This window comes from Pangasianodon hypophthalmus, chromosome 11, assembly GCF_027358585.1.
Source record: "Pangasianodon hypophthalmus isolate fPanHyp1 chromosome 11, fPanHyp1.pri, whole genome shotgun sequence".
In the NCBI taxonomy this organism is placed as follows: Eukaryota; Metazoa; Chordata; class Actinopteri; order Siluriformes; family Pangasiidae; genus Pangasianodon; species Pangasianodon hypophthalmus.
The window spans coordinates 7104207-7126695 of record NC_069720.1 but is presented as its reverse complement, the minus strand read 5'-3'; the positions used below and the strand labels follow the sequence as shown (position 1 = coordinate 7126695).

The following is a 22489-nucleotide window of genomic DNA, read 5'->3' as shown; positions in this document are numbered from 1 at the left end:
CAATACTTTAATCTTAATGAAATACAGAAAAGTTTGAATGCCAGCATTGTCATTAAAGTATTACAAAACCACAAACATGTCATGCATTTTCTGTGGCTGAATCTCAAATGGCATTCTGCACTTCTGTGTAAATTGAACAATGGGTATGGTATACAGTACATATCCATTATGCTACAGCCTATGTAGTGTGCAAACAAAGTCAATACGCAGCTATTTGTATATAAGTTTGAATATAAGTCCAGTGGAAAAGTGCCAATCAGTCCTAATTCTGGTTTTGTGCTGATCTTAGTTTTAGGTAAAATTGCAACGGATTGTGTGATAATGTGAAAGGATAATTGTGCAGGATAGATCGACTGAGACGGTTATAGACTGTGTCTGTCATTATTTCATAAAACTGTTTTCAGTGAAAACCGCATCATCACACCACTCAAACAGTTTTTGGCACATGCAGTAGCACTTATGTACTAGCTCTGAGTGTGATATATATATATATATTTTTTTTTTTTGGTACTTTTTCTTCTTCTGCTTTTTGCATTCTTGACACTACTTGACACTTGTACATGGTGTGTGGCACATTTGAAAGATGTTCGTACATCCTTCTTGTCACGGACTGTGAAACACAGGCTTTAACATTCTGCTTTACTTTATGTAAAGTACTGTGCAAAAGTCATAGGCACATGCAAAGAAATGCTGTAGAGCAAAGATGCCTTCAAAAATAATGAAATTAAAGGTTAATACATTTAAAAAAAAAAAATAAAATAGTCTCTGGTACAATTAGCGCATTTTTAGGTTGGGTTAGGTTCAACTTTGTCATTGTCAGAGTATGAGAACAGAGACAAACGAAATGCAGTAAGGAAATTACTTTATAAATTAAATTTATAAGGAAGCGAGCTGGCAAGTTTTACTGAGCATCTTGCAGAACCAGCCCCAGTTCTTCTGGAGACCTTGACTGTCGCACTCACTTCTTATGTTTGCAGCAAAACCCAGCAGCCTCCATTATGTTTTTTGTTTGAAAAGTGGTCTCTTACATAATATGCGTGATATGCTGCGTTCTTTGCTCACATATAAACATTTTTTTTGTAATATTTAATTTATGCTGGAAAACTAATGTTTGGAAATCTAAAATGTTTTTGTACTGACTCAGTAATGTAGAAGTCATAAAATAGAAATCTAAAAAAAAAAATAGGGTGCCTAAGACTTTTGCACAGTATTGTGTATATAGTATTATGTTTTGTGTATACTGTATGTGATATATTGTATTTACTATGCTTACTATGTTACTATTCATATTGTATACTCTGTTTTGTTCCATTACGTAAAGAATTTATGTAACCAAAACAAATTCTTTCTATACAGTATGTGAGTGGAATTGGCCAGTAAAGTTGCCTCTGATTCTTTACAGTGGTTTATTGACCCTGGTCTTCCTCCCCACCCACCCAACAAAAACAAAAAAATGCCTTCAGTCCCTGCGGCCCCAACATTTCCACTGTTAGTCCAGATAAGTTTCATATTTTTTAATGCACTTCAGCAGTTTCTGGCCCTGTGGGACGGACCAGAACAAATTTAGGTCAGAAATGAATTTCTTTCGTTCTTTCATTGTTACTGGCTCCTGGTTTATACAAATCTGAGCTCATTTCCTATAGTAACAGTGATGATGAGAAACTGGGATAGGATCATTGCCTGACTGCCATAAGATTAAAAAAAAAAAAAAATTGTGTGCTATGTGTGCACATGGGAAAGAAAGACCACCAGAGTGTTCAGAGTGCTGAAGTCAGCCCTTTCCTCAATGAGGCACCCTGATAAATCTCTCCATCTTGCTATTACTCGTTTTATGCAGGATTCACAGTGTTTAGGGGGGTTTCTGTATGAGCACTGAAACAGAATTCACCTCATTCATCTTTCCATTGATTTCTAACCACATCCTTCTGTTGATGTCATTGGTGTCTTTGTGCCAGACCGCCTACAGACAGATGAATTCTGAAAAGTGCCTCTTTCCACACTCCCACACATGTATAAACATGAGCCAATGACTAATATGCATCGACTAATTAATTGCCTACTATCTTCCTCTATAAGCCTGTTAGGCTTCTTTATAAGCCTGCAGGTAAGACAGTTGAAAAGGGGAAAAAAAAAGCGTTCAGCATTTTAACATGCTCTCCAGCTGGCCCTCTCACTCATCTGATTCAAATAAGCACGCCTTTGATTCCACTATGTGTCGGGAAATTTAGCACGTGTCTAGTTTAGGATTAAAAAGGAATGACACCAGTCTGTATCTAGTGTGCTTTGCTGTGGCGTTAGTAAAGGCCATATTCAGAATTCAGTTACATGTCCGTAGTGAGGATTTCATACCGAACCTGCACACATTGATATTCAGACATCTTTATCTGAGACTTTGCTTATGAGAAGGACTGAATTTTTACTGATAAATTATGAACAACATTTAATGTATGCAGAGATGTTCAGTGAGCTGCTTCTTTAAACCGTGGGTGCGTTTTCTTTAACTAAAGCATTGGCATTATTTCATCAATTTGACAGATCAAAATAGTGATGAAATGTCTTATCCCATGCACACATTATGATTTCCTGACCTCAGATTAGTATCTAATAACTGTCAATGTGCAATATTTAAAAAAAAAAAAAAAAAAAAAACTGATAGGGTGTGCTGGGTTAAGTGCTATTTTTATAAGCTGGCGAATAATGAGGGTGGAAGCTGTATTGTTGAAATTAAAGCAAACTTGCAGTGTTTAAAGTGATCATTTTAATTATGTCTATTTGTGCAGCAATATATTGGCAATATACTAGACTTCTTTTGGATTTTCTTTTTTCAATGCATGCCATTTCATACATCATTATAGTAGTATTTTTAAATTGTCTCTTGTGTTTGTTAGATTGTATTACATGTGACACCAAAGAAAATAAACTCGATTTGTTTCTTCTGTCCACATTCAAACTGAAGAAACAACTCGGGTGCTATTGAAAAAGCTCAGTGAAATCTGAATGAGAAGCCCAGAAAATCAGCTGAAGCAGGTGTGTAGAGTCTGAATCAGTCAGTCAATACCTGCATAAATACTGACAGAAGTTTTGGACTTAAGTTGCCTATTCTGAATATGGCCCTAAGTGAGTCTGTAAGACTTAGAACATACTGCATGGGTCTTCCATTTTATCCAACATATTTTAATAGGTGTTTGTCAAAATGAGAAATCAAAAAAGGGGGTACAATTGCATTTGCCTCCTTTATTTTATTATATACATGTACGTCAATAACATGCTTAAAACAAATAAGGGCATGAGGATGTTTCCCCTCACATAATTTGACATGATTCATAGAAATTATTACCAAATATTGCCAATTATTATAAGGCAGGATTCTTACGGATACCCACCAAGAAGCTGTTTATTCTTTAATTCTGTAGAGGTTCATTCCAGTTTATTAAAAAATTCATGTTTAGTCTAGAGATTAAATATAGCTTTCTACACAAATTTTTCTCTACCCATTTTTTTTTTCCCCGATCAAATAAGCAAGCTGAAATTGATGCCACGTTAGAGAGATTTTTGAAAAAACTGTGCAGGGTTGCGGTGTTGACTGCAGGTATTTTCATGCTGAGTCTATATTATCATCATGAAAAAACTTGGGTATGTTTATTCAGATGCTTCTGATATTATTCTGAACAATTTGCTATTCTTGGTTCCATCTGAATGAGTCATCATTATTGATTGTTGCTTAATCGGGGTTTACTGAGTGCCACGTACACACCGAATCCCACTTTATTGTAAAACTGGAAGTAGCAGAGTTGGAAAAACACGACAAAGACTGAATCCTTAAAGCATTTAGAGATACACCGAAATGTTTCACAGTTTAGTTTTTTTTTTTTGTTTTAGAATTTAGCCTAGAACACAGTGGTTGTGCATTGACTTCAGTGCTGACACATCGTGTTCGTTCTTGTTCCCTCTGGAATGAGTGTGTGTAGGTATTCCCATACTGGAAAACAGGCAACAGGCATGTTGAAACATGATGACAAAGTAACACTTTAATGAGACACATACCCTTTCTGTTCCTCTCTCTCTCTCTCTCTCTCTCTCTCTCTCTCTCTCTCTCTCTCTCTCTGTTTTACTCACTTTTAGAGCTGATGCAGAAGAATGACAGGAGGTAGGAGCAAGTGCAAAGCGTTTAGCTTGTGCGTGTCAGTGAACTTTGAGTGACTGGTTGAGGCAGGACCCTCGGACTACAGTGGAGATGGCAGCTCGTAGCGTGAACTTCGACATAGATGCCCACGTAATGGAGGCAGGGCTGGAGTAAGTATTGTTTACTCATGAAAACTCTGTAATGTCTTTCTGTCTCTGAGTTCTTTACTAAACATTTCTTTGTTTCCACCTTTGCACCCTTTCATACCGTCTCTTGTCTTCCTGTCTTATCTATGTACTAGGCCATTAAAGCGTGTTTGTGGTGTGTACAGTCTGGTCTTTTATCTGCTTCCTCCTCCTGAGATTGACAGAATGCAGTGTTTTCAAGCTTTCCTGTACTTTCTTTTAGAGGGTCTGCTCTCTACAGGAGACAAGAGCCTTTGTTTTGGCTGTTTGTTTGTGTCACAGCTGAAGCACTGAACATGTGATTACTCACGTCATGTGCGAGTCAGTCCCTTTGGTTTTTGTTTTCCGTTGTAGAGAAGTGTCACCGTTGTTTATTCGGTACCACCCTTCAGCTGTGAGCTTTTGTAGTTAGTTTCACTGCAAGAGATTTTACACAGCCATGCTCTATGGATAAGATATTGTTTTCACACTCAGATCTCAGATCCCTTATCACTAAAGGGCCTCGTTTCTGAATCTTTTGTTAAAAGCAAGAATATAAAAGTGGGTTTTAAGACATTTTATTAAAAATGCTGACTTAGTCTGAGGCCCTAACCTAGCTCCTCATATGATGTACTCGGTGGAACTGACAGGTCAAACACTCGAGTTTGTGCTCAACTCATTCCACAATCTTCTGGTGGATTTGCACATAAATACCACATCCTGTACTGCCATTTATCTCATGAAGAATTTTTCCCTTTACGCAAAGGACGAACAGCTCCTTAATATCATGTACACTGCAGCTGGAACAATTGGTCTCTTGTGTATCACAATCATGGAAACATCTGGTAGTATTGATATTGATATTTTGTTGATATTTTGCCAATATTAACCACCTGTTATGTGCGTGATTGTGTGGTTTTATGTTTTAGAAGTCCTGCGGATGAGGATGTGGTTCATGACTCTTTCAATCAGCTTATTGAGGAACAGAGTCAAGATCTAAACAGCCATGCAGAGGCGATAGAGATGTACCCTCTAACGGAAGAGACCGGAGGTACACACACAGACACACACACGCACACACACAGAGTTGCATGACACATACTGCTATAACAGGAGTATTCCACTAAAATTTTTGAAGGTCCAGCTACATAAGCAAATAACAAAACAGAACCTTTAGCAGTTATCTTTTTAATGGTAACTAATCATTAGTGATTAGTTTATCGCTATAAATAAGACACACTTGTTTTGTGTTACCATTTTTGATTAGCACCTCAGACTCTGAACAGATTTTGAGATTGAAACACAGAATAAACACATACTTCTCTGTCCAGTTGTCATTAAAAATGGTATTTTCGTAGTCAACTTTGGTATGTCGTCACTTCCTACTAATCAGACTAGACCGGGAAAAATGATGAAAATTCTACGGAAGTCTGAAAACTCTTTTCTTCAGCTAAATAACTGACATAAATGCATGTTAGTGACACTGGCACCAATAGAGGATGTGGTCCAGAAGTCACAAGTATTTGTGTTTACAAAACCTGAGGTTACTGAACTACAGCCAGTTTATTTTCATACATTGGTCAGTTCTGTTGCATTACTTTTTGAGTGCTTAGTTTGATCTCTGAAATACTTTGCTGGGTACACATTTGGGCTGTGGTCTAAGAGCTAATGTACCTTGTCCTATGGAGAATATACCCTACTCACAGTCAATTCCACACTGGTCCAAGATGGTTTACATTCTTCTGGATTAGTTCTACCAGAGGATCAATTGTAAGACATTTGACTGGCTAGTTTAGACAGATCTGTCTCATTTGCACAGATTACGAATGATAGCCCAGATTCACTTGATAGGCCAGATGCCTAATTGCACAATGGATGCAATCGTCAATAACAATAAGAAAGTCTATTCCATGTTCATTACCAGTTTAAGTTATTATTTTATAGTGATTTAGGTAGAACTAATATTATAGGTGGATTTCTGTGTCCAGCCAAATAGAAAAAGTAATTTGCTCAAGAATTTTCATCATTCACATTTGTTGTACTGGGTTGAAGTGACAGATTTTAGATCAGTAATCACTTAAATGATAGTACCTCCCCAGGTGAATCTAATGCAGCCCAAATAAGCCATAAGCGCTTTACTTTTAAAAGAGTAAACAAAGAAAGACACATTATGTCCTTTATGTCCTATATGTTCTGGTGATTTTGTGTGTATGTGCGTGTGTGCCGTAATGGGCATATGTCTCTGCATGTGTTTCAGATGATGTTTCATCCTTTGCTGTTGATGAGTATGGTGGGATGACTGAACCCTTGATGGATGAACGCTGGTCTTCAGCCACTCTCAGAGTTCTGTCCTCAATGCCCAGTCGCACCATTGGTTAGTGCTGCCTTATTAATGTGTTTGTGTTGTCAGTGATTATAATACAATACAAGAAAAGATCCAATAACTGTAACCTGGAGTTTAAAAGCAGCAGAGTGTAACCTGTACAGAAATAAAGAAGCAAACATCACATACAACACCAAGCATTTCTTAGCTGATCACCTACATTTTGGGTAAGGGAATCTATTCTTTTAAATGTCATAAGCAGGAGTTTGTAGTCAGTGCTATACTTAATAGGCAGCAGTGTAAATTGCATGTTTTCTGCTGTGGTCACTAGACTGATCTACCTGACTTGTAATCAACACGTTCATAAAGGCAGTAATGTTCATGGTCTATGAACACTGTCTTCTATATCTAATTCTATATCAGTGTAACATTATTATCAGCTCCTATGAAACTATGTGCTGATCGTGCTTGGCTGATCCTATTATCTGTAATAATTTTTTCTCTGTTTTCACTATAAGAGCTTAGTAGGTTCTAAGTTTGACACTATATCTGAACTTCTTTTTGCATGCTGTTTATATTGTGTCTGTTAGTTGCCTGTCTTCACTGACAACGTAAGCAAAAATATGCCCAAACCTTACTTCTTTGATCTATTAACCCATTGTGAAATATCTAAATTTTAACCCCCTCACTGCAACAGTGTCAGCAGTATGCTTTTCAGCGATCACAGCAGAAGAGCACAAAGGGTGTTTTTTTTTTTTTTTTTTTCTTCTTCTTTTTTTTTTTCTTTTTTTTTTAAACATGTGCTTTTGCCCCTTGGCACAGTAAACAAACTGTATCATAAAACTTGCAGCTTTTTTGCAAAACAAAGCTGCAGCAGTTCAGCGCTCTCAGCATTCATTCTGCTCAGTTTCTACTCTGCTCCACCCACACACTCATCTTCAGCTCACTGCTCAGAGACAAATAAACAGACAGAGACCACATAAATAAAATGGGGAAATGGGGCTCAGGTGTACTGTGTTCATTATTATTCTTCTAAATCACACCAGAAACTTTCCTCCGAGTGTGGTCTCGCTCTTAACCCTGCCCACCTACTACACTCACTATTCAGTACAAGTTGCATTGTTACTATAGCAACCAGTGCAAATATCTGGTTTGGTTGCTTGTAATTTGGACACAGTTAAAAAAAAAAAAAATCCGATTTGCCCTGCTGTGTGTGCTAAACCATAGTTTATTCTACGCATCCTAATTTTTGGCACTATGGAATTTTATTCTAATCACATTTTATTATCTTCTTGTCTTTTTCTGTCTCAGGACGCAGTCGAGGGGCAATCCTCTCTCAATATTATACCCGCACTATGCAGATGTGCAGACACAGACAGAGCCGACCCTCCATCCGCTCTTTCTCCCGGTCTGCCCGGCCCAGCATCTGTGGCCATCGTGTTGACAACAATGCTGAGAACTTTGACCGGGAGGGTGAGGAGACCTTGTTTGTATTTGCGTTTGTCTGTGTGTGTCTGCGTGTGTCTGCAAAGAAGCAGTAACAGATAAAGCATGTGAAAGGTCAGCCGGTTATTAGTAGAATATGTGAATAATTTGTATGGTGTGTGTGTGTGTGCGCGCGCTCAGAGAATAAGAGGGAGCGGCTGGTGAATAACTTGCAGAACCTGTCTGTGGGTGATCGAGTGCGTATGCTGAAAGCTATTCCATTGAGCTTGACAGAGAAGAGTGAACTCAGGTAAACACTTCTACACATGCTAACACATCGTATCTGTTGTTGTCCCTCCTGTTTATTCCAAATAATACTGAGCCAGTACTGAACATGACTGAATATTTTTGTGGTATGTGTTCTACGAACAGAAAGTCTGTTTCATGCTGTGCTTAGAAGGCAGGTTTTATGGTCAACACTATTTAGACTGAAGATGTTATCTAGCACGTGCACAGATAATATTGTACCATAGTAAGCAAACAAAAGTGAATACAGAAATAATGGCTTCGTTGCTTTCAGGATTACACTACAGTTGTCTGTTGAGAATGGACAGAACGTTACTGGTTGTCTAGTTGATATGTGGTTAACACATGAAGCACACATTCTTCTTTTTTGTTTTAAAAATAACCTGCTGATTTATATCTCTATAATGTAACTCTAAAGGTAGTTGCTGAATTCTATCAAGAATATGGTTGAAATATGAGGCTATATAATGCAAATTCAAGCTGTTACATTCTAAGAATAAATGCCTTTGGATGAAATAGACGTTAGAAAGTTGATTAAACTTTCCAATACTGGAGCAATGCAGTTTTTTTTTTTTTTCCCGGATCCATACAGCTAAAGCAGAAAGGGAGGTGATTACTTTACTTTAACTTTAACATTGATAACACATAACCATATTTTCTTCCCTCTGAAAAGTAGTCCCATCTCTAAGGGGATGAATTGTACAGATGTAGAGGTTATTTAAGAAGAATGAATAAAAGCATTCTTCGCATAAACGTTTATTAACTACACTAACAACTGGCCAGGACTTACAGTGTAAATGAGTTTTAAAAGAACTGGTTGAAATATGTCAAAGAAAATGTTAATCTAAAAGTACGTATCACACTCACTGTAACTCGTATTGTGTGATGTGATGGTGTTTGTGCGGATATGCTGCTCTGTGCTGTGTGTAATCATGCTGTCTTTTTCTCACACAGACGTTTGGCCTTGAATAAAACTGGCCGCTCTATCTACCTCGACCAAGTCCCCTGCTGCAGCCACCTCAAAGACCGTATTTTCATTGTGAGTCCCTCTTCCCAATCTCTGTGCAATCTGTGTACTGCAAAGCACCTTATGGAAATGCCTTCTCACTCATTCACTCACTCATGACTGAGCTAGTGGCAGTCTAGAATAGAGCACTGCATTTGGAATGGATACCCCAGACTTCCATGCATATACACTGGAATAGAATTGGTGTATAAATATTTATGCTATATTGTGCCCAAAATCTGAACAGTACATGCCAATATTTCATCTAATGTGCAAAAACCTACAGCAGCAGTGCACATTCTTGTCTCAACTAAATTATGATAAGTCTGATAACAAGTTCAGTGCTACTCAGCTTAGGAGTGAAAATGTCACTGGATTAATGAATTTGACCATTTACAGTACAAAAACATTTTATAATAATCTGATGGTTATGATGGACATTTGCATGTGATATGTACTAAGCCAGCACAAGAAAGCACAGGAATAAATCCTGCATGAGCAGCCCACATGAACATATGACTCGCATCTGGTGTAAATTGCAGCTCTGTATTAAAGTTTAAGTCATTATTGCCAAACCCCAATGCTTTAAAATGCAATTGTCAGTGTTTTTACTTTAATGTTACTGACAGGATAATCATTTCAGGATAATAAGTTTAATAATTAACTTATTTTTATTTTTTTGCAGTATTTAACTTATAATATTTATAACTGAAATGCTGATAATGTTGCTATTAGTGTTGAAGTTTAAGGAAATGATTTTTCACTTCTCTTGTCTCTCTATGTCTTTATCAGGCTCTGAGACAAAGCTGGTACAGCTGGCTGTCCTTCCTCTCCTCACTGCAGTTATGGCAGACGGCTCTGAAGACAGTGAGTGGCCGCTTCGGGACAGGTGTCCTCTCCTACTTTGTCTTCCTCAGGAAGCTGTTCTTCTTTAACGTTTTCCTATTCATGGTGATGGGGCTCTTCCTGGTGGTGCCCCAAGCCGTGCAGCCTCCGGTGCTAACCTCAGTCACATCTGTACAATACGGCCTCGAGGTGCTCACCGGGACGGTAAGACTCAGTATGAACATAATGTAAATCATATGCTTCACAGATCTCAGTCCAATTGAAGACCCCTGGGAAATTTTTAAGAGACAGTTTAGACAGCATTCTCCACCTCCATAGTGAAAACACCAGCTGAGGGAATATCTTTTGGAAGAATGGTGTTCATCCTCCAGTACAGTTCCAGAGACTTGTAGAATCAATGCCACTGAAGCTGTTCTGGCAACTCGTGTTGGCCCAATACCTTACTAAGACACTTTATGTTGGTTTTTCCTTTAATTTGTCACACATCTTACATTGTTTATATTGCTGAACAGGGCTGTCTTTCATGCCATATATGTGCCAATATGGTGCCTTGGTGTCATAAAGAGGACATCATGGTCCTTTTATATTATTATAATTATTATTATAATTGCTATTGTCCCCTTATTACGTAGTGTTAGAAAGTTAGCTTATATCATAAAAATAAGACTAAAGTCAGATTTACTATAGCTAGCTTTGTTCAGCATGGCCTAAAGTGTTTTTGCTTAGAGCTAAAGACTTTACTATTGTTATTACTGTTTGAGGGTAGTATAAGACATTATTTCTTTTATAATGTAATCTGCTAAATGCTAAATGTCTACCTAATTATCTTTTGATGGCCTGAAGTTTTTTGGTTAGGCTGTAAGGTATGATGTTTTACCCATCTCTCCAAAAGGTAGTTAAGTGGTTGGTATTCAATTTTTAGGCAGAAGTAGAAAGGTATATAGTTTTGCTGTGTAAAATCACCCGAAAGCCCAATGTTGTTGTTTATAATTATAATTTTGGCCTATTTTAAATAAATCTAACAGTTGTATTACTATAAAATCAAAGGCTCAAGTAGTAAACAGAACATGAGGGTTATTGCACTACAGAATTATCCTGCAGCATTACCAATTTGTACCAATTACTGTTCTTTTTCTCTCTTTATTTCTCTCTCACACATTCACACACTCAGGGTTATTTTAAGGACTCCTTGATGTATTACGGCTACTACAGTAATTATACTTTCATGAACTGCAGCCATGTTGAAAATCAGGGTTCCTGTGGCACTCATCTATCCTATAACATGCCTCTGGCCTATTTCTTCACCATTGGAATGGCATTCTTCATCACCTGCATCATCCTCGTGTACAGGTCAGATTCACCATAAACAGACTAAAGTGCAAATTTGGGAAAGGAAAGAGATTTATTTATTTATTACTTCAGTGTCAAAAACCATGCAAGTGTATTTGTACTTAACTAGCAAATTTTAAACAATAAATATGTCTTTACTGATGGACTACATTTCGGAGAAATTTGTGTACGTGTCAATTTTGGGACTATTTCTTTAAGCTTTGTTTGAAGTGCATTTTGTGAGATTAAATCTACATTTCAGTTCACTTTATCTAATCAGTCCATGATGACAGTACAGTAGTTACTAGGCTTGACTGCATGTCATCCTCGTTAGAATAATACACAGCTGACAACATTGCCTTTACATGTCTCTGTTTACAGTATGTCCAAGTCTTTTGGACAGAGTTTCCGGATTGACCGGTCCAAAGGTCTGCTTGCCATAAAAGTCTTCAGTTCTTGGGATTTTAAAGTCAGCAAGAAATCCTCTGTTAGACTGCAATCTGAAAACATCACCACTCAGCTCAGAGTAAGCAGCCTCATTCACACAATGTCATTTATCAAAAATAAATGATCTAAATAATTTACATTGTAATAAATCCTATACGTACACACAAACATCCCTGATGTAGACCTCTCTCTCCCTCCGCATGGTGTGTGCAGGAGTTGGTGGCAGAGGTGAACCGTAACAAGGTGAAGTCTTCGTTCTGGCAGCGTATGTCAGTTCTGTCCATCCAGTTGCTGGCTTGGATAATATGCATTGGGAGCACTGTAGTGTGTTCCCTTGGCGTGTACTACTTCTCAAAGGATGTGCACAAGGTGGGAAACACACTGTCTCACACACATTTGTGTGTGGCACAAGTGAGTAGAATCGGGATTGTTCAATACTCCATGTCCAAATTTCCAAATGATAAAATTATCACTAACTTTTGCTTGCTAGTGAGCTTGGCCCATTCATAACCTAGCTTGCTCAATCTCTTCATACTAGCAAGCGACAATTCACTGATATTGTTCCCAGTTTGCTGCTTGTTGCAGTGGGCATGGTCTGTTCTTCTTTTTTCAATTCCAGTAAGAAATGGTAGAAGCTGAATAAATGTACAGACTGCTGTTATGCACAATGTGTTTTACTGTGGCTTTTAACTGAACTCTTGACTTCCTGTTCCTTGATCTCAAGTCATTTCAATTGGCTTCCTTGTTTTTACAGTCATTCCCCTTTTCAGTCTGCTTTGTCTGGCTTTCTGAGAAATTAGCAGTAAATGTCACATTTCTCACAGTCAGCGGGAGCAAATTCTCAACAACAGGCCCAGAATTCCAAAGCTGTGTGTGCATGTTTGGCCCCTGCAGGCTTGTGACAACTGATACTTGCAGAGGTTTTGAGAGCTTTCTCCAATTCTGTCTCCTGCTGTTATATCTGTTTGTCTCTTTCTTATGATGTGCAGATATACGCAAACAATACCAATAACGACCTGCGGAAGGAAACTAGCATGCTGGCGCTCCCTGTGATTGTGTCTACCATTAACCTGCTCCTTCCCGGCTTCTTCAATGTTGTGGCCTGGATGGAAGATTACGAGTCGCCATGCACACGCAACTACGTTGCCGTTTTCAGGTAGCCCTCCAGAGCTACAGCAAAAACACTATGCTCTCACATACTAGTTAGTATATTCTTCATCAGGGTGGTTCCTTTATTTATTTATTTTTTCAAACAAGAAGCTTAATTAAAAACCTAGTGGAACCTCTGCCTGTCCTTGAACTGGTTCTGCTCTGATCACACCTGTGTGATGTGTTTGGAGCTGGACAGGTGGTGAGTTTCCAAAACTTTTGAAGAAGGTATTGTATTGAAAACCACTTAAAGGGGCATTCTGGTGTATACCATTTATTATTTAGTATTTTATACCATAGGTTTGTACCTCAGCTTCAGTGTTTTAGCAGAGTTCATGATTTTGTATTGTTTCTATTTTGCATACAAAAATACCCATCCTGCTCTATGCAAATACACTCACTAGCCATTTGATTGGGAACCCCTCTTGATTCATGTAGCTATCCAATCAGCCAATCATGTGGCAGCAGTGCAATGTGTTAAATCATGCAGATACAGGTCAAGCGTGTCAGTTAATGTTCACATCAAACAATAGAATCGGAAATAAAATGTGATCTCAGTCACTTGGACTGTAGCATGGTTGTTGGTGCCAGACAATCTGGTTTGAGTATTTCAGAAATCTCTTAGGATTTTCACACATAGCACTCTCTGGAGTTTATACTGAATAGTTTGAAAACCCAAAAACATCCAGTGAGCCTAAGTTCTGCGGGTAGAAATGGCCAGATTGGTTTGAGCTGACAGGAAGGCTGTTGAAGCTTTAGGTAAATGGGCTACAACAGCAGAAGGCCACATCGGGTTCCACTGCTGTCAACCAAGAACAGGAATCTAAGGCTAGAGTGGGCACAGGCTCACAGAAACTGGACAGTCGAAGAGTGGAAAATGACCAGCAGTTTTCTTTGTTAATCTTCAACTGTTCCTGAAAATGGTCAGTGAGTGTTTGTCATATGGTAGGTTCAAATAAACAGCCCACATTTGTGGGATTTGTGAGTTACAACACAATGTGGACATTTCTCATTATGGTAAAACCCATGCAAGTCTTGTCTAAGGCTGAGGCTAAGTGTGATTTTAGTCACATGGAGTCTTTTCTTAGTAAGTTACAGCACATCTCATAAACCATACACTTTCTAGCTAGCCTCAGATAATCTCAGTCATTTGCTAGTTCATGCCTGTTGTCCATATTTCCCTGCAGCAGTGTTCTCGCAATTTTAATCACTGGACCAACAAATGTGTAGTGTTGCCTCTTTCCATGTCAGAAGCATGAATTCAAAGTTTTCTTCCCAATACACCAATACAATCATTGGGAATTCTCACTGCTAGAAATAAAACTGAATGTTTGCTAGCATTCCTGGTATAGTGCTTACATCAGTCATACTTATAGAAAAATGTTTACTGAAAACAGCAGTTAATTTGAAGAATATAATCTATTTATTATATTCTTTTATGTATGTTATGTCTCTTTTTGCCAGGAATTTAATGCTGAAAGTGAGTGTGCTTGGAGTCTTGTGTCATCATTGGCTAGGTCAAGTGGCATCTGACCAAAAGCAGTCACAGGTGAGAGATTCACTTGGTGTTTATAAATCCTGCACAGAGCTCAGTCTCAGTCACATTTACTCAGCTGCAGTTAGGTTTGATAAACGTAATATATTAGAGGTGGGAAATATGACAACATCTTATCGTTATTGTGATAAATTGACACAGTGTGCTTCAGTTGATGTTGATTAATTTTCTGCAACAGCAGCTCTGACAGTAGTTCTGTCTGTAATTCAGATCAGAGGTTTATATTAATGCACTCGTAATACATTATTGTTTCTATAGTAACAGCTCATTCACAGGGACTTGTATGGAGGACACTGCTCACAATCTGAGGCAAATAAAAAAATAAACGAATAATAAACATTATTTAACAAAGAAAAACATTAATTTGTTGATATGGTAAAGGTTATTTAGCATTTCTGGAAGGAGTCTCCAGTGTTAGTGTCAGTAAAACACTTCAGAATACTGGAATTCTGGAAATAATCAAATAATCAACATGTATGTGGAAAATAATCAACTTTGGGGTGATAACAGTAACCACGCTTAATGTTGGGCACATCACCTCGTTATTGATGTTCTTCTTATAACTGCATGACCTGTAATATTCTATATGTTACTTGTCCCGGACACTGCACAGGCTTTCGCCTGCATGGGAGTAACAACGTCCTGCTCCTAAGACTTATTGGTGGGGTTCAATGAGATCCTGATCTCAGTGCACACCACTGTTTGGTGCTTGTAGGAACACTAACTACACATTTGATTAAAAAGTAATTATATAGAGCCTATAAACAAATAGCGTCCTAGCATTCGTGCCATATTATAGAGACAAAATTAGCCAGACTGTTAATATTTATTAAAGAAGTCCAGCAGACATGCAGGCAGGGTGTTGTAATTGCCATGAGAACCTGTTGTATAGGAAAGGGTGGTCATGAAAGATCAAACACTGGCACAAAGTTTCGCCAGAAGCCCCACATGTTTCATTATACACGTATCTCCATGATCATAAACCTGTAACACAGACGCTTGATGATTGTGTGTGTGTTTATGCTGTTTTATGTTCTTGTCAGTGCTGGGAGAGTTTTGTGGGGCAGGAACTATATAGATTCCTGCTAATGGACTTCATCTTCACAATGCTCGATACCTTCTTTGGAGAGTTTCTGTGGAGGTGAGCTCTCTGCCATACTGCACCACTTAAACATGATATGATAAGCGATAAAAAAAAAAAAACACGACATTTTACACTCCAGCAAAACATTTTGCTTAAACTGACATGTTTACATCTTCTCCTCCTTTAGATTGTTTTCGCAGAAGGTTCTGAAGAAAGAAAGAAAGCCGGTGTTTGATATTGCCCGGAATGTTCTCGAGCTCATATACGGACAGACATTAGCTTGGTAAATCACACATCCTATAATGCCATAATGCCATGCTTAGTGAAATTGTGATAAGTTGAGATGGGAAGATTGAATAATTAGCATGTGTTTGGGGATAGAAAGACAGATATTTCCACTGCATGAATCTTTTCAGGAACTCATAACCATTATTTTTCCACAAATAGTGTGTCAAAATCATGCTGGATGTGTGTTCTGCACACACTTCTAAAGGCATGCCCTTTGCTGCCACATCAAAAAAGTGTGTGTCCAAAATGCCATAGTAAGCACTGGGGTGCGTATTGCCACTCAGCACAATGCTACGGTAATCCGCGAAGCTTTTTAAGACATAAATAGCAAAACTGCAATCAGGTGCACACAAACTACAACCTTTTCCTATTTCTGCCACTAAAATATTACTAAAACACTAATACATCACTGTGGTGTTTTTAACTCATGACTTTTGTAAATAGCATTGTGGAGATTTTCCGCTTTCTCACTTTCTTTCTTTCTCATTTTCTTACTGTTCTCTGTTTCATTTCATTCGAGGTTGTTTACGGTACGTGGGAGACATCATTATATTATCTGACACACGCTCACTGTTCTGAACTTTACAGTTTTTGTAGCTGTAATTAAATTGAAGTTAAAGATGTACGTTTCTTGAATCTAATCTTGATAATTGCTTAGGTTACAAAGCATGTTCAGAGAGGCTTTAACATACTTAAGATATTCACACAACAAATGAAAACAATAAATACAATGCCATTTTAAGTCTTATCCTCTTCTATTTTGCTGAAATGCTGCATTTCGACATGCTTCAGGAAGAAACCAGTTACCAGACAGGAAGTCATTCAGAAACTTTGTTGTTCTCACTGGGTGGTTCCTGGAACATTGACACATACACACCTCCGGCTTCTGTTTTGAATATAAGCATCATACTGCAGACACGCAGCCTGAAAATGGCATTAATATGTACTATGTTGTTTAGAAATAGGCTAATGTGTTGTGTGGTTGTGTGCAGGTTGGGAGTGTTGTTTGCGCCCCTCCTGCCTGCAGTGCAGGTTATCAAGCTGTTCCTGCTTTTCTACATGAAAAAGGTGAGGCTTGAGATTGGTTTTTTTTTTTTTAATTCATTTGAGGTTTACTACAGTAGAATTTCTGATATTTAGCTACACTTTTCATTTCATTCACTTAACTTTCTTAGTGAAAGTTTCAACTTGTGTCTTTTTAAGTTTAGACCCTCCAACACATAGTTAGGCCATATCCAAAACGAATCCAAAATATCCAACCTATTCACTATATATAGTCACTACACAGGGTCTTGCACAACAGTATTGTAGAACCTACACAGTGCACACTCCAAATAATAATATTTTGTTTATTATCTTCTGCAAGTAAAACATTTATAAATAATAATACCATAGCTGTGTTGAATTCTTGATTATGATTGTTGAGTAGGTTTTTAATTAATTTTTTTATAACAGCAGCTCTGACAGGATTTTTTTTTATTATTATTATTATTAACTTTGAGAGAGAAAAAAAGAGAGGCTGGTGAGGAAATGACTATTAGTTCCTGTTATCATTTATAGCAGTTACAAATTTGTTTCATGGGTGTTCCACAACATTAAATGTAACACTAAACTTATAAAAATGTAGACATTGTATAATTAATAAAAAATGTTTAGCCTAGGCAAATTGCTGTGACATAAGAGGGACATCACACCACCCTGCCATTGATTATTTTCCGAAAACAGCATGCCCTGTAGTGTTTTATTCGTTATGTTACTTAAAATATGAGGAAATGCAGTACGCATACTCCACAAATAGACTTTATTCTATTTATTCAATCCCCTCTTCTCACATTAAGGATATTTATCCATAAAGTTTACATGGATAAACTTTAGGCAACTAAAAGTAGAAAATGGAAGTGAAAATGTTCTCGTGGCTCTGATTCCTATTCCAGCAGCCATGTTTCAGCATGTCTTGATTTTTTATTTTTTTTTAATCACTGCTGAGTATTTCACATTCTCTAGACGAGTCTGATGATGAACTGTCAAGCTCCCAGAAAGCCATGGAGGGCGAGTCAGATGACCACCTTCTTCATCACCCTCCTCTGCTTCCCCTCCTTCCTGGGCGCATCGGTGTGCGTCACCTATACCATGTGGACGTGAGTTCGCAAGTCATTCACAAATAGCGATTCTGTGTACTAATGTGATTATCCCTAAACTTCCTCCTCTTTTCTTTCACCTTTCTTTCACATGTTCCGGCATGTTGCTTTGGTGCAGGATAACACCATCAAAGAGCTGTGGGCCGTTCCGTGGCCTCAACACCATGTTTCAGGCAGGTAAAAAGTGGGTGGAGAAGCTGGCCCATGATAACCCCCATCTGACCTGGCTCACCTGGGTTCATACATATCTGGTGGAGAATCCTTTCTTCCTGTTTCTCGCTGCTGGAATCTTCCTGTGAGTCACACATCCCTTTCCTCTGTCATTTCACAAACCTCAGTCAAAATAAACCTGCTGTTGCATGAGAAGAAAATATATATATATATATAATATACCTATGTGTTTCTTCTTCTCTAGAATAATAATCTACTTCCACAGCCAAGTGGTGGATGGACAGAGGAAGATTATTGAGCTGCTACAGGAACAGATTGAAAATGTAAGTGTGTGAATAAAACCTTTCTAAAAATGCTAACAAGTAGTGGAGGTCTGCATCAGCTCAATTTATTTCCACACACATTAACCTGTTATAAGGATTCCCATTTTGGATAAAAGGACTTTTTTTTTGTACTTTTTAGCATAATTCCACCCCCTAAACCATGGGCACTGAACTAAAATTTATGAAGGTGCAGTTTCATGAAATTCCTTTCTTACAAATGTCTGGATAAGCAACTAACCTTACTGAATGATGAGTTACTTTTTAATGCTCAACAATTAGTGATACGTTTACAGCTTTAAACAAGACAACTTGATTAGTTCATGACTACAAATAAGAATTTCACAGTGGTGTTTCATGTTACCACGTTTGATTAGCACCAGTCTCTGAACGGATATGACGTCTGTTTTGAACTTAATGCAGGAAGAATAAACGCACATTTCTCTCTCATTTCGTCTTTAAACATTGTTTTTGTTGTCATCTTTTTGTCATCTGTGAAAAGTCTTCCTTTTGTGACCTAATGTCTCTATCCCTGTGGGTAGCTTCTGGGCTGATGAGCTGCCTTCGGCTAAATAATTTTTATAAATGCATGTGATTGGCCACAAAACATGATCTGCTACAGAAGCCAAGCTGGGTCGTGTTTAGAATGGAGTCGCTGAACTACGGCCAGTTTTTTCATACATTGAAAAGCTCTGCTGCAGTATTTTTTTTTTGTTCAGTTCACTAAAACACTTTGCTGGGCCTGTGTGCAGTCTGTGGTCTGCCAGTTGATGACCCATGCCCTGGACCCTTGGGGTAATGATAATACTATGAACGTCTTTGTAAATACAGACTCTTCCTGCTATTTACTTATTTAAATGACATGATGATTTAATGATGTATTTTTATGGAAGGCATTCTGGATTACATACACATTTTACTTATCTACTTTAGCTTCCTGGCTTCAGTGCAAAACAAAAAAAATTTCATACATTAATCATGGTTTGGCTTATCGACTATATTTGGCGTGAGGAAAAAAATGTATAAGTTTCATTATTGGCAAGAACGTTCCTTTAATTCATTTAGGGTAGAAAGTGTGACACCTGAAAAAAGCTCATTACATTACGTTCTCATGTTCAGGAGGGGGAAGACAAGAAGTTTCTCATCACTAGATTACAAGACATCCACGAGCGGAAACGTCCAAATTCCCAGCGTCGCAGCAGGGCAACCAGAGAGGTTAGCCTGTCTCACACCTCTCTCCCACACACATGCACAAAGCACACTTATTCTTGCAAATGCAGTCTTATCTGAAGCCAGTGCAATGGTTTTCCCACTTTCATCACATTTCTCCATTTCAGGAGTCCAGTTTCACATGACTTCTCCAAGTTGTCTGCATCTCGGTGTGAAAAGTGTAGAGTTGCAAGTGGAGCCCTCTGCTGTCCTGGAGCTGTATTACGGGCTAATGGAAGTAACACTGCAAGTTCTCCACAGGCATTCCTACAGCTTGGTGTGTAGGGGATCATACCAATTGATGCACTTAAGCTTTTACTGGACTGCACAGAAGCATTTTAATGCTCCTTAAAGGAATTTTTTTTAATATTTTCAATTTCAAGCCGTTTCATCTTGCAGAAACTTGCACATTTCTAGAAATGTTTTCTAGTATATTTCTAGTAAAACTTTTTACTTTCAAAAAAAAAAAAAAGAGAGAGAGCAGGGTAGGAAAATGTTGTAGCACGAAATGAAATGCAACATATGCACCTGAGGAAGCATGTAATTCTATAATCAAGTCTGTGAAAAAATATTTATGTAATGGTCATCTTATTCTAAAAGGTGAATTTAATATGTATTTAAAATATAGAGGTTATTACAATATCTCATCACAAAGTACAAGCTCGCTACTCACACATCGAGGGGAAGAACCACTGAACAAAGGGATTTTCCATTTTAATTTTGGACTCATTTGTTTTTTTTTATACAGTAAATGATTTTATAGTATGATTTTTGTATTACTCTGTTTTAAATAAATAAAAAAAATGTAAAGTCTGCATATAAGGTAAGTCTGAGACACAGCTCAAGATCGGAAGTTCCCAAACATTTAAATCTCACGGTCAACACAAAAATAGGGTGACAGTATTTAAATTGCAATTGGAAATTGTCTTGCAGGCAGCAGATTGCTCTAAATATGACAAAGTGCTTATTTACGACTTTCTAAAATAGTTTCAGTGCACTAGCAGTTTTTGGATGATGTCAATGTGGCCGATATTATTTTAGCCATTATTTTAGCTCCAGTTTACTTGACAAGTGGGATTATTCACATTCTAGCCTTCATACCTTATCTGGAGGATTAAAAGTATCTTGAGGTGTTAAACACATGGACGAGGTCTGTTAGTGTCTCTTTAAAACTTCCCCTGTCATCGTGATTGTCGTCATAAATTGTGTCAAATGTTTCATTCAAAACACTCTAGAACAGTGGTTCTCTCAGTGGGAACCGGCCCTCAGGGATCTGTGACGTGTAGCCAGGGGGTCTGCGATTTCTTAATTTAGTTACAGTGGTGGAAATCACAATCGCACAATTAAATTTATCATACCTAGTATGATTGAGTTATTAATGTTATACTCAAAAACTGTCAGCAGGGTGCCCCAATTTCTCCATACATAGGGGAAATTAACACTTTTTTAGCAAATTGTCTTCCAAAATTTTTCATACTTAGTTTATATTATATATTTTTTTCAGATAGTCATTAAGAATGCCTTTGACAAAAGAATGTAGTGAAATCATTCTCATGGCTGGATCAGGAAGCTGTTGCAAGGTTGCAATAGACTTTAACAGGAAACATGGCAAGCACATCACACACAACACTGTTGCCAAACTTAACAAGTTCAAAAAGACTGGAAGTGTTGCAGACCAACCGAGAAGTGGATGTCCACGAACATCCACTAACGAAGGTGCAACCGACATGGAGCTGGCATACATACAGTGGTGCTTGAAAGTTTGTGAACCCTTTAGATGTTTCTATTATTTCTGCATAAATATTCTGTTAGGATTAGCATTAATATTAATTTGAAGGTGAAATTAGAGTCAGGTGTTTTCAATCAATGGAATCACAATCAGGTGTGAGTGAGTGCCCTGTTTTATTTAAAGAAGAGGGATTTATCGAAGTCTGATCTTCACAACACATACAGTCAGGTCCAGAAGTATTCGGACATTGACAGAGTTTTTGTGATTTTGCCTTTATACACCACCACAATGGTTTTGAAATAAAACAATCAAAATGTGATCGAAGTGTAGACTTTCAGCTTTATTTTAAGAGGTTCCACAAAAATATGGCATTTACCATTTAGGAATTACAGCAATTTTAAGCAAAGTACTTCCATTTTCAGGGGCTCAAAGGTATTTGGACAAGATACTTTGCCAGGCCTTCACTGCAGCCATCTTCAGTTGCTGCTTGTTTGTGGGTCTTTCTGCCTTCAGTCTTGTCTTCAGTAAGTGAAAAGCATGCGCTATTGGGTTGAGATCAGGGGACTGACTTGGCCATTGAAGAATATTCCATTTCTTTGCCTTCAAAAAGTCTTGAGTTGCTTTCGCAGTATGTTTAGGCTCATTATCCACCTGCACTGTGAAGCGGCGTCCTATCAGTTTTGTAGCATTTGGCTGAATGTGAGCAGAGAGTATAGCCCTATACACCTCAGAATTCATCTTGCTTTTTCTGTCAGCAGTCACATCAGACTAGTTCTCTTCCGTGGTCTTCCAGGCCTTTTGATGTTGTTGAGCTTACAAGTGCTTTCTTTCTTTTTAAGAATGTACCCAACTGTTGATTTGGCCCCACCTAAGGTTT

General features: G+C 38.0%; 1 protein-coding gene across 4 annotated transcripts in view; it reads left to right on the top strand.

Moving 5' to 3' along the window:
• The window catches only part of tmc6b (transmembrane channel-like 6b), a 28316-nt gene extending 7961 nt beyond the window's left edge, over positions 1–20355 (top strand). For 3 of the 4 annotated variants that reach the window (XM_026930612.3, XM_026930610.3, XM_053238065.1), the window contains exons 2-21: positions 4123–4293; positions 5217–5338; positions 6545–6661; positions 7922–8083; positions 8237–8345; positions 9296–9380; positions 10140–10397; positions 11365–11543; positions 11904–12048; positions 12183–12338; positions 12959–13125; positions 14583–14667; positions 15717–15814; positions 15945–16040; positions 17038–17113; positions 18050–18183; positions 18302–18478; positions 18599–18677; positions 19794–19889; positions 20012–20355. In XM_026930612.3, coding sequence (XP_026786413.3) covers positions 4235–4293; positions 5217–5338; positions 6545–6661; positions 7922–8083; positions 8237–8345; positions 9296–9380; positions 10140–10397; positions 11365–11543; positions 11904–12048; positions 12183–12338; positions 12959–13125; positions 14583–14667; positions 15717–15814; positions 15945–16040; positions 17038–17113; positions 18050–18183; positions 18302–18478; positions 18599–18677; positions 19794–19889; positions 20012–20029 — 2418 coding nt within the window. In that variant the 5' untranslated portion in view covers positions 4123–4234 and the 3' untranslated portion in view covers positions 20030–20355. Of the gene's footprint in view, positions 1–3006; positions 3028–4122; positions 4294–5216; positions 5339–6544; positions 6662–7921; positions 8084–8236; positions 8346–9295; positions 9381–10139; positions 10398–11364; positions 11544–11903; positions 12049–12182; positions 12339–12958; positions 13126–14582; positions 14668–15716; positions 15815–15944; positions 16041–17037; positions 17114–18049; positions 18184–18301; positions 18479–18598; positions 18678–19793; positions 19890–20011 lie in introns of those variants that run through there. The other variant, XM_053238066.1, reaches the window with a different exon arrangement.
• Positions 20356–22489: the final 2134 nt, after the last annotated feature.